Source organism: Protopterus annectens, chromosome 4.part1 (assembly GCF_019279795.1).
Source record: "Protopterus annectens isolate FY-2018-M chromosome 4.part1, PAN1.0, whole genome shotgun sequence".
In the NCBI taxonomy this organism is placed as follows: domain Eukaryota; kingdom Metazoa; phylum Chordata; order Ceratodontiformes; family Protopteridae; genus Protopterus; species Protopterus annectens.
Window position 1 is genome coordinate 170,417,204 of NC_056734.1, and position 11,696 is coordinate 170,428,899.

The window sequence follows — 11,696 nt, forward strand, 5'->3', positions numbered from 1 at the left end:
CATTGCCTAAAAAAGCACTATGGGAGAAGACAAAGTTTTAGCTACTATTCCAATTCGTAGATGGGAGAGGTGCAGACCATCCCTGGCAAAGCAGCATGATCTGTTTACCATCTTCTCCCATGCTGACATATATTGCACCCCCTTAGAATGACACCAGAAACTAAGCCAAATATTAAAGTCAATCATCTTTTGTTCATATTGTGACATCATCCTTGGAGAAGGTAAAATGCTGTTCAATGCTAGGATCATACCAGCCTGAGACACATATTCGATATTCCGAGACCTCCATGATGTCTCTCTTCATATAGTCTAGGTAGATACGTCTCAGGTCATTTACTCCCACATGGACTATGTCTGAGGTCATATTGGTAATTGTGGTCCAATGACCTGAGTGCATGCATAATGTGGTGGATCCTAGCGCCTGATAAACAACTGACTGTGACTTTTCCTTACTCAGCCTGATGAGAGGATATCAGTGTGTCTCACAATGGAGTCTCCAGTTACTAGAATGTTGGACTGTGTGGTGACTTGCCTTATGGGCTTAGAGGTAGAGGCTACATGAGATTTAGCTCTATGTGTTGATGTAGGTGTTGTTTTGAAAGAGAGCATTTGGGGCTGCTGAGGGTATTAGTTATGTGTACTTCATCTAGGAGGTCTTTGTGGTTTAGGAAGGTTACATGTAAGTGCCTCAGCATATGTGGGTCGATATGTCTGCTTTGAATTGTGTGTGATGGGTGCAGCACGTGTACTACTGACAACCTTGTTGACATTAGCAGTACTTTTATGTGAGAGCTTTGCCTCCAGTGACATTGTGTAAGTACATCTCTCACATACCATATCAGTTTATTTGAGAATTAACTGGTTGTCAGTAAACATGAGGGAATTTCTACATTGCCTCAGGATGCCCATATCCACCAAGATGGTAATGGAGACAGTAGGAAAGTTCATATGCATGGCAACAGACCCTTTATTATTGATTAGACAGTTGGAGTGAGAATATCAATCACTGTCAAGAGTATCCGGTTTGCAACTATGTGGACAGTGCGTATCGCTGCAAACTACTTGTCCTGTGTACAACTAGTTTTTGGAAAAATTTCAATTGTGCTTTTACAGGAAAAATGTCACTCAAGGTGTCTAAGTCTGTACAGAGCACTGCCAAACACTTGAGAGGAAACTAATACATAAACCCTGACAATTTAAGGATGATGTATTTTGGCAGATATTCTGAAGTTAGAAACAAATCAAGCAGTACTTACTGAAAACAAAAAATTAGCTTGTCAAGAATGATAAAAAGAGGGTAGTCACATGAATGGCTACTGCCTGGCTACTACTAATGCTGGTCTCACCACAGCTTCACTCTGCTGGGATACAATGCTCCTTTGCTTCTTCTCTCACCAGAAGCAAAATGTTAACACCAATCCCAAGAAGAGAAGTAGGCACAGCCTGTTTGGTGATCCACAGTCTTGTCCCAGATGATGCAAGAGTCTGTAAGCTTGTAGCCTTTTTTTGGTAGATGCCTTGAATAGCAACCAGACCAATAAGGAATGTTAAGCACAAACACTCACTCTCCAACCAGAAACAGTCAGGAATCAATGCACTCTGCTTCTTCTCTCACCAGGACCAGAATATAAGCACAGATTCCAAGCTGTCACCTATAAAGCAGTTATTAGGCTTTCTGGTGATCAGCAGTCTCCAGGAAATAATGTCTCTGTACTCCTTCTCTCACCAGGAGAAAACAGAAGCACTAATCCCAAGATGACTACTGAGAGGTAGAATGTGGGCTCTACAATAACTATATATATATATATATTATATATATATATATATGTGTGTGTGTGTGTGTGTGTGTGTGCGTGTGTAAACAAATGACCTTTCCACTGACATGTTCTTTTATAAATCTTAGCTGCAACTTGTCTGTACTGTGCAGAAGATTAACAATACTGAAAGGAGAGTTACCATGAAACATGATAATCACTGCACTGGCTTTGACTCCACCATGATCAGAAATACATCAGCTGGCCTAAAGCAGGTTGTACTCCTTGAAGTGCTTGAATTCTATGGGATATGGCAGCCAAGTTGAACTTCTCAACCAAAAACATTAAATATCTGGGACAATTTAAATAATAAAACTGAAGCATTTACATTATGACAACCATATACAAAACAGGAGCATCTTAAATAACAAGATTCGACTTATCATCATTCATTCATTCATTCATTCATTCATTCATTCATTCATTCATTCATGGTTTTATAGCCTGGATAATCCAGTTCAGAGTCACAGGGAAGCAAGTATATATCTGGTACCAAAGGGCATTTAGCAGTGAAATTAATCCTGAAACGGGTGTCATCCCATTGCAGTTGTTGCATATTTGGCAGGTACTTTCATACAGGTGTCAAGTTTTGTTTTCAAACTCATTTCAATATTCTGTCTAAAAACACTGCATTTGAAAATGTAATACCCAAGATCCAGTCCTGCACATCCACAGCTCACAGCCACTTCAGGTAGAGTTGTAGCTGAAAAGCTTCATTACATATTTTTGACCAGGTAGAAGACTCAGACTTCTTGGATACCGAACCCAGTAGCAGCTAGTCCCATCAGTAAAATATCAGTCACCATTGTAAATCATGACTGCTTTTCCTCAGTATTATAGTATGTCCTAGCCGAGCTCCTACCCAGGCTTATTACATATGAATCTGGAGAGTCCTGCCAGGAATCCTTGGTGAGTTCACTGCAAGTGTCTGTGGGGCTTAGACTGATTATATCACCCCTGGCCTTGGATAACCATGAGGCTCAGGTTCAGAGGCTAAAAGAAGTGATTTTGAACATTATGTTTACCATTTATTTTAAAGAAGAAGTTACAGAACAATCTTTTCATACTTTTTGCATTGAAAATTTCTGAGTCCCTGCTGCAGTCATTTTTCTTCGATGTATTAAGACATTTAAAATTTAAATACTCACTTTAGTCTTGTCTCCAGTCATTTTAGATGTGTAAATACTACCTGTAGTGCATTTTCTGACAGGTTAATACTGGCTCTTGTAAATATCTACAAATGATAAACATTTTGACATAAAAATGTCATGATAGTTATATTTATTATAGTTACATTTTTAAGGTGGCTTATGTGTGTATGTATGTATGAATGAATCTGTCAATCTGTCATATCTTTAGAGTCTTTTCCGCAACCAGGTGTGCCAGAAGGCTCATAAAATTGTACAACTACAAAATAGTAGCAGTTGACAAAATATGAAAAATATGTTATGAAAGTGTGAACATATATCACTGAACAAATGTCATATCTAAAAGGCACATCACGTCAGATGTGCAGTAACAAACTTCACCCTGGTGCCACCCTCCTGATGCACTTTGTACAGTTATATCTCATCTAACATGACAGCTTTTGGGACTGTACCAAGTACCATGAAATTTATTACAACCACTTTTGATTATTATTTGCTCATTTTTGATGTAGTGTTGTGATATGAAGTCTCTTATATTTTCCTTCTCGTGTTTATATATTTTCAGTTTTTTTCATCTCTGTTTAGTTCATTTCTGATGTGAAAGGCTTTTGAGCTGTATATTTATGTTTTATTCCAGATGTTTTTCTATCTTATCTGTACCACTGAATATCCCTTTGTAGTCTTGTATAGTTTCTGGTATTGTTTTCCCTCTCATTGTTTTAAAACATTCACTATCTTGATTAAGCATATTTTTCTGCAGTATGGCAGCATAACAGTAACCATCCTATTAATTTCAATGTAGACATCTTTGACTTGTTTTTGTTCTTTTTGCTGTAAACACAGTTTCAAATACTCCTTTGACTGGCAGGGGTAGTTTACTTTTGTGTGGGATGTTTTCTGTTTTACAGTTTTTAAAGCTAGTGTTTTATGTAAAGTAGAGAAAACTGCCTTGCTGATTATGATTGCTGATTCTTCTGAATCTTTAAGCATTTTAACTGTGATACCACGTATGCATGTATATTGTCACCTTTAGCTGAACCCTGCCTATGTAATTTATAACAACGTATGCATAATTATCTGAACTATTGGCATTTATGATCTGTTCTTCTCTGCTGTGGGTGTGATTAGCATGCCATGTTTTTTATTGAATCTGATAGTCATATCTCAAAGGAGCACCACATCAGATGTGCAGCAGCAAGCTCCACCCTGGTACCACCCTTCTGATGCATAGTATAGAAGACTGACAGATGCACTCATCTTCGAGTGCATAATTTCAAAATAAATAAAACTTTAAATTAATATCTACTGCCTACAAATGAAGAAATGTCTAAACATTGACACAACTTGAATTAAAAAAATTGTACTTTTTTTTCTCAGTAATTAAATTACATTTACCCAGTAGTCAGATTAGTTTTTCAGTAATTAAATAGTATGTGTGTATAGTCAGATTTTTTTCTCAATAATTAAATATAATTGCCAGATTGTTTTTGTCAGTAATTAAGTAGCATGTGTATACCACTCATATAGTCTTCCTTAGGCTCCAACTATAAAATAAATATTATTTATTTATTTATATTTATAGCAGAAAAGTTACAGGGTATATGTCCATTGGACGGTACACTGTATCTTTAATGAGAAAAGCCTTTAGGAGCATAATTACCTATGTGGTCATTTGCAGTCATTACAAGCATGACATATGCAGAACTGAAATTAAGTCTATATCTGTGCAGTCCTTTTTTTCTCAATAATTTTCTCAGTAATTAATTATGGCTTAAATAATTTTTTGAATAATACAGTGCTCGAGTTGGAGGTTGGGGGAAGCCTCCCTTACAGATCATAAATATTGTTTAATTATTTTAGAACTAAACACTGACAGTATGTGGTGCTCTTTACCTCTAAGGATAAATGCCTTAAAATCTTAAAAAATATTTCTGTAGCTCAAGACTGCTCTTTACCTTTAAGGATAAAATGCCTTAAACCTTAACAAATATTTTCATATGCTCAAGACACTGACAAAATAGAAAATATTTACTATATATGTAATCACTTGGTCATGTTTGTGAATTTTTTTCTCAGTGACACATTAGCAGTTATAATTGAAAAAAATGTAGCAATGCATCTGTTAATTGTTTTATATCAGTTATGCTTGATGAATTCATTTTCAGTATGTTTGTGCCTAAGATGTTTTATTATTTGTTTCATATTAAACATGCGCTTTCTGTATTTCAAGTGTTCAGACATTGTTTTATATACTTATAAGCCCAGGATTGCTGGACTGAATTGGTATACGTAGTGTTTTAAGAGGTGTGTGTACTGAATGAGCATTTTATTTCATGTTAAAATGATTACTGAAATTAAATGAAATTAAATGGTATATTTCTGTTAAAAAGGGGCATTAAAGTACACATATCTATGCTTTGAGACCACCAGTCAAGCTTTCCCGACAACAAACCATGCCATAATTAGTGTAAAGTCTTGCTGGCATGCTTCTTTGAGCTATAACCAATTTGAAATTTGCTTGTATAGGTTTGATCTGCTCCATTTGAAAAGTTATTATGCTTGTCAGGAGCATGTCAGTCCTCTGAAGGTTATTTCAGTGAATGCAAGGAAACCAAAGCCAGTTTGCCAAAACCCCCTTTGACAAAAGTGAAGGTTGTCTTTTTCTTCGCTGTTGTGCGGCCTCAAAGTTGTTAATATATAATTCTGGGAGGTGTGGGTGGATGTCCTCCCACATGGAGGAGTGCAGGCCCCCCTACAAAAAAAAAAACTATTTCAACTTTCACTGAAGGCAGTTTTGGTGAACTAGTTTCAATTATTTGTGTTCGTTGAAACCACCTTTGATGGATCAACATGAATCCATGCTTGTCACTAGAGACCCAGCTACTGGAAGTTGCTCTTTTGGATAAATCCACATTCATAATTTCTGAATACTGAAATCTTCATAGTTTTTTTTTGTTGTTCTTTTTTTCTGTTATTCATGTCTGGGATGCTGTATATACTTTTTAATTGGTTTGATAAACTGAGTATTAGATACATGTGCATCAACCACTGCTTCTGCACCATGCTTTTGTTTTTTTTTTTTTTTATTTGGCATTATCTTCGGATAGATCTAGGGTTCTTACATACTTTAACAAATCTCTTTTTGTCAGGTCAGGTTACCAAGGGCTTTTGTTCTCAGCTTTAAGATATACAGCTCTGGTTTATTCAAGTCTTATTTTATACTCAGTGTCAGTGACTTGCAGTTCCTGACCATCAGTCATGCTTATGTTTATCAATTAGATGTTTCATTGGTTTGTTTCACTAGTTCTGTAAGTTCATATATCTTAAACTGTGCATTTTTTCAGGTTCAAAATAATGGCATTTGCATTAATGTAAAAGCCTGTCCCTCCTGTCAGTGTGTCATACATATCATGCAAATTTTCTATAGCCATTTTTCATAACTTTACTTTAAATCTAGTGTTTGTAGCGTTTCCTGTGACAATAGTTTTCAAAGTGTTGCAACTTATCCGTCACATTTAAACCAAGTAAAGTTTATTCATTACTTTAGAATTGCTTGATGTAATTATCTATATCAAATGGCTGCTAGGATGGCTGTTGTACTGACCTTTTTCATAATATTTATTTATGTGTTTCTATGACTTGTCGTGACATTTCTGGGAGTATGTTCTTCTTCTGAATCTTTAAACAATGAAATATGTGAATTTATTTAGTTACATTAGAGAGAAATAATATTAAATTTACTTAAAATGATATATAACTTATTAATTAGTTGATTGGAATGAGAAAATAAGACACAGCGGTCTGTCATGATAGGTTTGGACTGCCTGCCTTGCTTTTCTAAAAAATTTCGTAAAGAGTGAGCTTTTCTTGCTTTGTGACTGAATACTTAAAAAAACTCCCCTTTGCTTTGGAAGTCCTAAACTTGACTATAATTTCATTTCTTCTAACATATTCTTTTTCCCACTGTCACAAAAATATAATGTTTTGTGTGGACTCTTAGTGCTGACTGGATTCTGGAGGATACACTAGAGGGGTTGGAATTCCATATGACAGTAAGAAATATTAAGTTGGTGGTGACACTTTCCATGTGTTAAAATAATAAATAGAATAAGATGTACACTATGACAACTAATATAAAAAAGAGCTACTTAACTAATAACATCTGCAGTTGTTAACTGTCATTTATTATGTTAACAATCATAAGGTTTTAGTACAACTGCCAGTTTTCACTGTTGCCTACTTATTCTCTTTAGGAACCTTGTATTTGTAAACAGAATGCACTAGAGCAATCACGGCACATATAGAGCACACAACTGCACCAATCAGATTTGAACCTGAAGAGTTTCATGCTACATTTATGACCAGAAAAAAAATGTCAGGCATCAAGGTTAGAGAAACCAAAAGTGGTTTACACTGCGTGTAAAACCGACCAATCAGCATCACAGACTCATGATATTAGTATTTCATACAGTTATACTAAATAGAAATAGAAGTTTGTTAATAACATGCAACGACTAGTGTTTAACTTGAAGAAATGCTCCAAGAAGAGGAGTATTGTCATGCAGTCCTATTGATCTTCTGTCCCACAGAATGGGTACATCTCAACATCTCTTCTTTCATCTATATTCTGCAGTCTTGGCTGTGGATTATTTAGGCTTGCTACTGCATCTGATTATAAACTTACTAGGCTTGCTGTTTCAAATTGTACTAGAGTTTCTCCACTTTTTCTTCTACCTACAGCAGAACTGTCCTTTTTGTGTTGCTAGATTATCTTTGCTTGCTGCTACGAGCTGGCAGGCTGCTTCATTGCTGTTGCGTGTAATGTTGGTTTATTGTTTCTGCAGGACCTGTTGCTTGACATGGCAACTTGCAGAAGTATCTCATGTTGCTCTACTTGTACTTACAATTGCCCTGCTCTTAAACTACCTGTACTGGGTACTCGGTTATGCTTTTTGTATGGCATGGTGCCAGACTGACTGTGTTTTCTGTCCTGCCTTTTATCAGGTTGTCTTTTCTTTCTCTTCCATCTAGTGTTGGTTTTCTAAGCTGAACACTGTATTTCCACATAAATCACAGTCAGCTTATACCTAGGCTTGTTTTATCTATATTTTTGCAGAAAACTGGTAGGATATCCCAAGTTTGTGACACTACTGTTTTAAAACAGGTGGATTTGTATCACATTCATAATTAACTACATAACATGCTGGTTGAAAAGGCAGTTCTCAGTGCATATTTCCTATGAGAATAGTCTATATGGAAAGTTATATTAATACATTTTGATTTATGTTTCAGTAACAGTGTAAACATTGGTTGTCAGCTAAACAAAAGTATCTGCCTGTTCAATCTATTTAGTCTGCCTGCCCACAGAGGGTGCTGTTGCTGTTTATTCACACTCCTCCCATGTTAAGAGAAGTCAGAGAGGCAGCTTAATGCCATAAAGCCATACTAAGCCGACTTGAAATATACTTGATGTGGATCCTAATGCATATGTACCACTGGGATGTAAAGTTGTTTGCATTAGAAATGAGTGTGGGGAGCATGCATTCAAGTATGCCTTCTTCTGCATAACATATAGCATACCTCTCAGCTTCTTAAGAGTATGAAATCTGGACAAAGCCATTAGTAAAAGTGGGACAAAGACCCAAAAAGAAGGATAATTTTTAAATATTGCACTTACAAACTTAGTACATTGATAGAATAATATGTTTTGCATTAGGATGAATTTTCTGAAGGGTGTGAAGTCTGAAACTCAAAATTTGCCACTAATTTGCCAGAAAACCACAATTTTATGAAAAACAGACCAAACATAAGAGGCAAAAATCTGAACATTCTGTGAAAATATGTACAGTGTGCTAGACAGTATTTTCTATTGTACAGGAGTCCTTTTACCTAGAGGCTGAAATAACTGCTGTTCAAGTAATTGATTCATATGGGAAGAAAACTTTGTGCAGCATGAGCACAATATAATAAAACAGATCATATTGTTATTTCTTACCTCCAGCTGTAAGGCCATGGGCTAGTCTGTACAAGTGCCTGTCATCTAGTATTCCTTGGTCACTAGCTGATGACATGCTTCTTAGGTGGTCTCTTGGTGTCATACCACACAGATTGCATTCACTTTAAAATGTCTGATTGTATCTGCTGTAAGTAAACACAACTTATTATTTAACTACTTGCATTTTTGTATAATTGTGCAAAATCACTTTACTGCAGGCTGTATCTGTATTTTTAACCATTCTTACCATTGTATTTTTTAAAACTCATATTTATTTTGAATTGTCATATTAAGTGCATTTATAGATACTTGCATTCCTTTGTCTGTCTTTGTATATTTGCATGTTGCTTAATAGGAACAGTAGAAATTAAGTATAATTCTAGTAAAAAAAAATGTATTCTTATGAACTCATAATCAAATGTGCAAGGCAAAAATGGCAATACACACAGGCACCCATCCACTGCCCTTTTTTCCCATTTTTGCACATGGGATCCAGGTGTCACATCACCATTTGTCATCATTTAGAGCCAATACCGATTGGCTGGCCAGTGCGGGTGTGTGTGTGTGTGTGTGTGTGTGTGTGTGTGTGTGTGTGTGTGTGTGTGTGCATGCGTGCGTGTGTGTGTGTGTGTGTGTGTGTGTGTGTGTGTGTGTGTGTGTGCGCATGTGTTTGTCATGTGCACACACACACACACAAAAATATATATGTGTGTGTAGATGCTACATTAATAATGTTCAATACAAACGTATTCATTACTACATATTTCAAACAGACACTGCAAATGAAAAGAATGAAAATTAAAAGTCGAGGTAAATGCATTCCCCGCAGCTCTGCATTTATGCTAATTCTGAGATCACTGTATGTTGGATAAAGGAAATTCTCCAGGACACTGTTATTTCAGAATTAATACAAAATATACCTCCTGACATTTTAGAGTTCACATTTATGAGTATTCTGCATAGGTGCATTTAATAATAGATGATTGTTCAGATTAAAACACACTTTGATATGCAGTAGCAAGCCATGCCCTTGGTGTGACATCTGCATGGCAAATTTGAAATGTAATCATGCCTACCCTAAAGAGTGTAAAATTTAATTCATAGCAGTACACAGAGTGTAAAGTCCCAAACGTTCAAAAGAGAAACTAGAACAATCATCAGATGTATTAACAGATACAACTTTGAGTGCTGAATACAAGTAGATTTTGCTACCTTTAGAAATTGGAAAAGAATATAATTTTAACTGTATTTTTTAAAACTGGCACAGATATTAATCAAGAAGGAACACTTGCATCTTTTTCCCTGAGGGAATTTTATTTTGGCCCTTGTATTATAAATAACTAAATACATTTCTGCATTTCATGTTTTTTTAAGTACAGTTACAACCAGCTTCACATCTCAAGCAAACCTCATCTCTTACACAAAATAAGGTTGTTGTTTGTCTTTCGGCTTTTCCGGTTAGGGGTCGCCACAGTGGAACTCCGATTGGCAGTAGATTTTCACGAACGCCGAGGTGCCAGCTGGACATCCAACCTTCAATGATGGCACGCCCATTTACGCATATCTTTCAAACTCTCAAACAACCATGGTGAGGACATGTAGACTCCACACAGAAGGTACTCCCCGCACTCCAGCCAAGAATCAAACAGGAGAACCTCTTGCTGTGAGGAACAACGCTACCACTGCACCACTGAGGAATAAACCCACATACGTGGAGGTACTAACTAAAAGCCCACCAAAAGAACAGGGATCTCCCAAACATACACCAGCCACACTCATCACTAAGCAGAATGAAACCACTGCACATATCAACACACACACACACACACACACACACACACACACACACACACACACACACACACACACACCTGTGTCTCATCAAATAAGACCCTAATGCAAAACACATTAAAGGTCTTTTACATAGGCGACTCCATAGTGAGACACATAGATGTCCTTCTCACCAGACTGGACAAGGAGAAGGTCACAGTCAGTTGCCTATCAGGTGCCAGGATCTGACAAATCATGCATGCACTCAAGTCACTTAACAACAAGTACCATTATGACTCTGTCATAGTCCATGCTGGAGTGAAAGACTTGAGATGTACCTCTCTGGAGTATATAAAGAGAGGCATGATGGAAGTCTCTGATAATGTGTCCCAGACAGGTATGTCCTTAGCCCTAAGCAGTATCTTACCCTCACCCAGGATGATGCCACAATATAAACAAAAAATAACTGACTTCAATAATTGGCTCAGCTTCTGGTGTTAGTCCAGGGGGATCCAGTATCTGTCAGCCTGGGAGGATATGGTAGACAGACCTTGCTGCTTTGCTAGACATGGTCCATACCTATCCTTTCTAGGCTTTCGGATACTGGCAAAGGCCCTTGCCTCCCCCATGGGGTCATGATGCTTAATGCTAGGAGTTCAAACATGAAACTGCACTCCCTGGAAGCACTCCTGATCTTAGAGGAAGCTGACGTCTGTGCAGTTACCGAGACATGGTTCAAGGCCACAGAGAGCACCTCGGCCATGCAAGGCTACAATGCCTTCCACACATTCAGACCTAAAAATTAGCATGAAGAAACCAAAGATGGAGGTGTTTCCATCTTCAGTAAAACCAAATACATTTCAAAGCTCGTCAAACAACATAACTCTCTGGAACTACTACTTGTCCAATTAACTATTGGGAAAGTACCATACCACATCATTGCTAGCTATAGATCCCCCACCAGTAACC

The 11,696-nt window shown here is 37.0% G+C and overlaps 1 protein-coding gene across 1 annotated transcript in view; it reads right to left on the minus strand.

The window, feature by feature from the left end:
• Positions 1-9,060, minus strand: part of SAMD7 (sterile alpha motif domain containing 7) — a 212,473-nt gene extending 203,413 nt beyond the window's left edge. Inside the window, exon 1 of the mRNA XM_044070749.1 lies at positions 8,958-9,060. Within this exon, the coding sequence (XP_043926684.1) occupies positions 8,958-9,060 (103 nt within the window). The remainder of the gene's footprint in view (positions 1-8,957) is intronic.
• Positions 9,061-11,696: the final 2,636 nt, after the last annotated feature.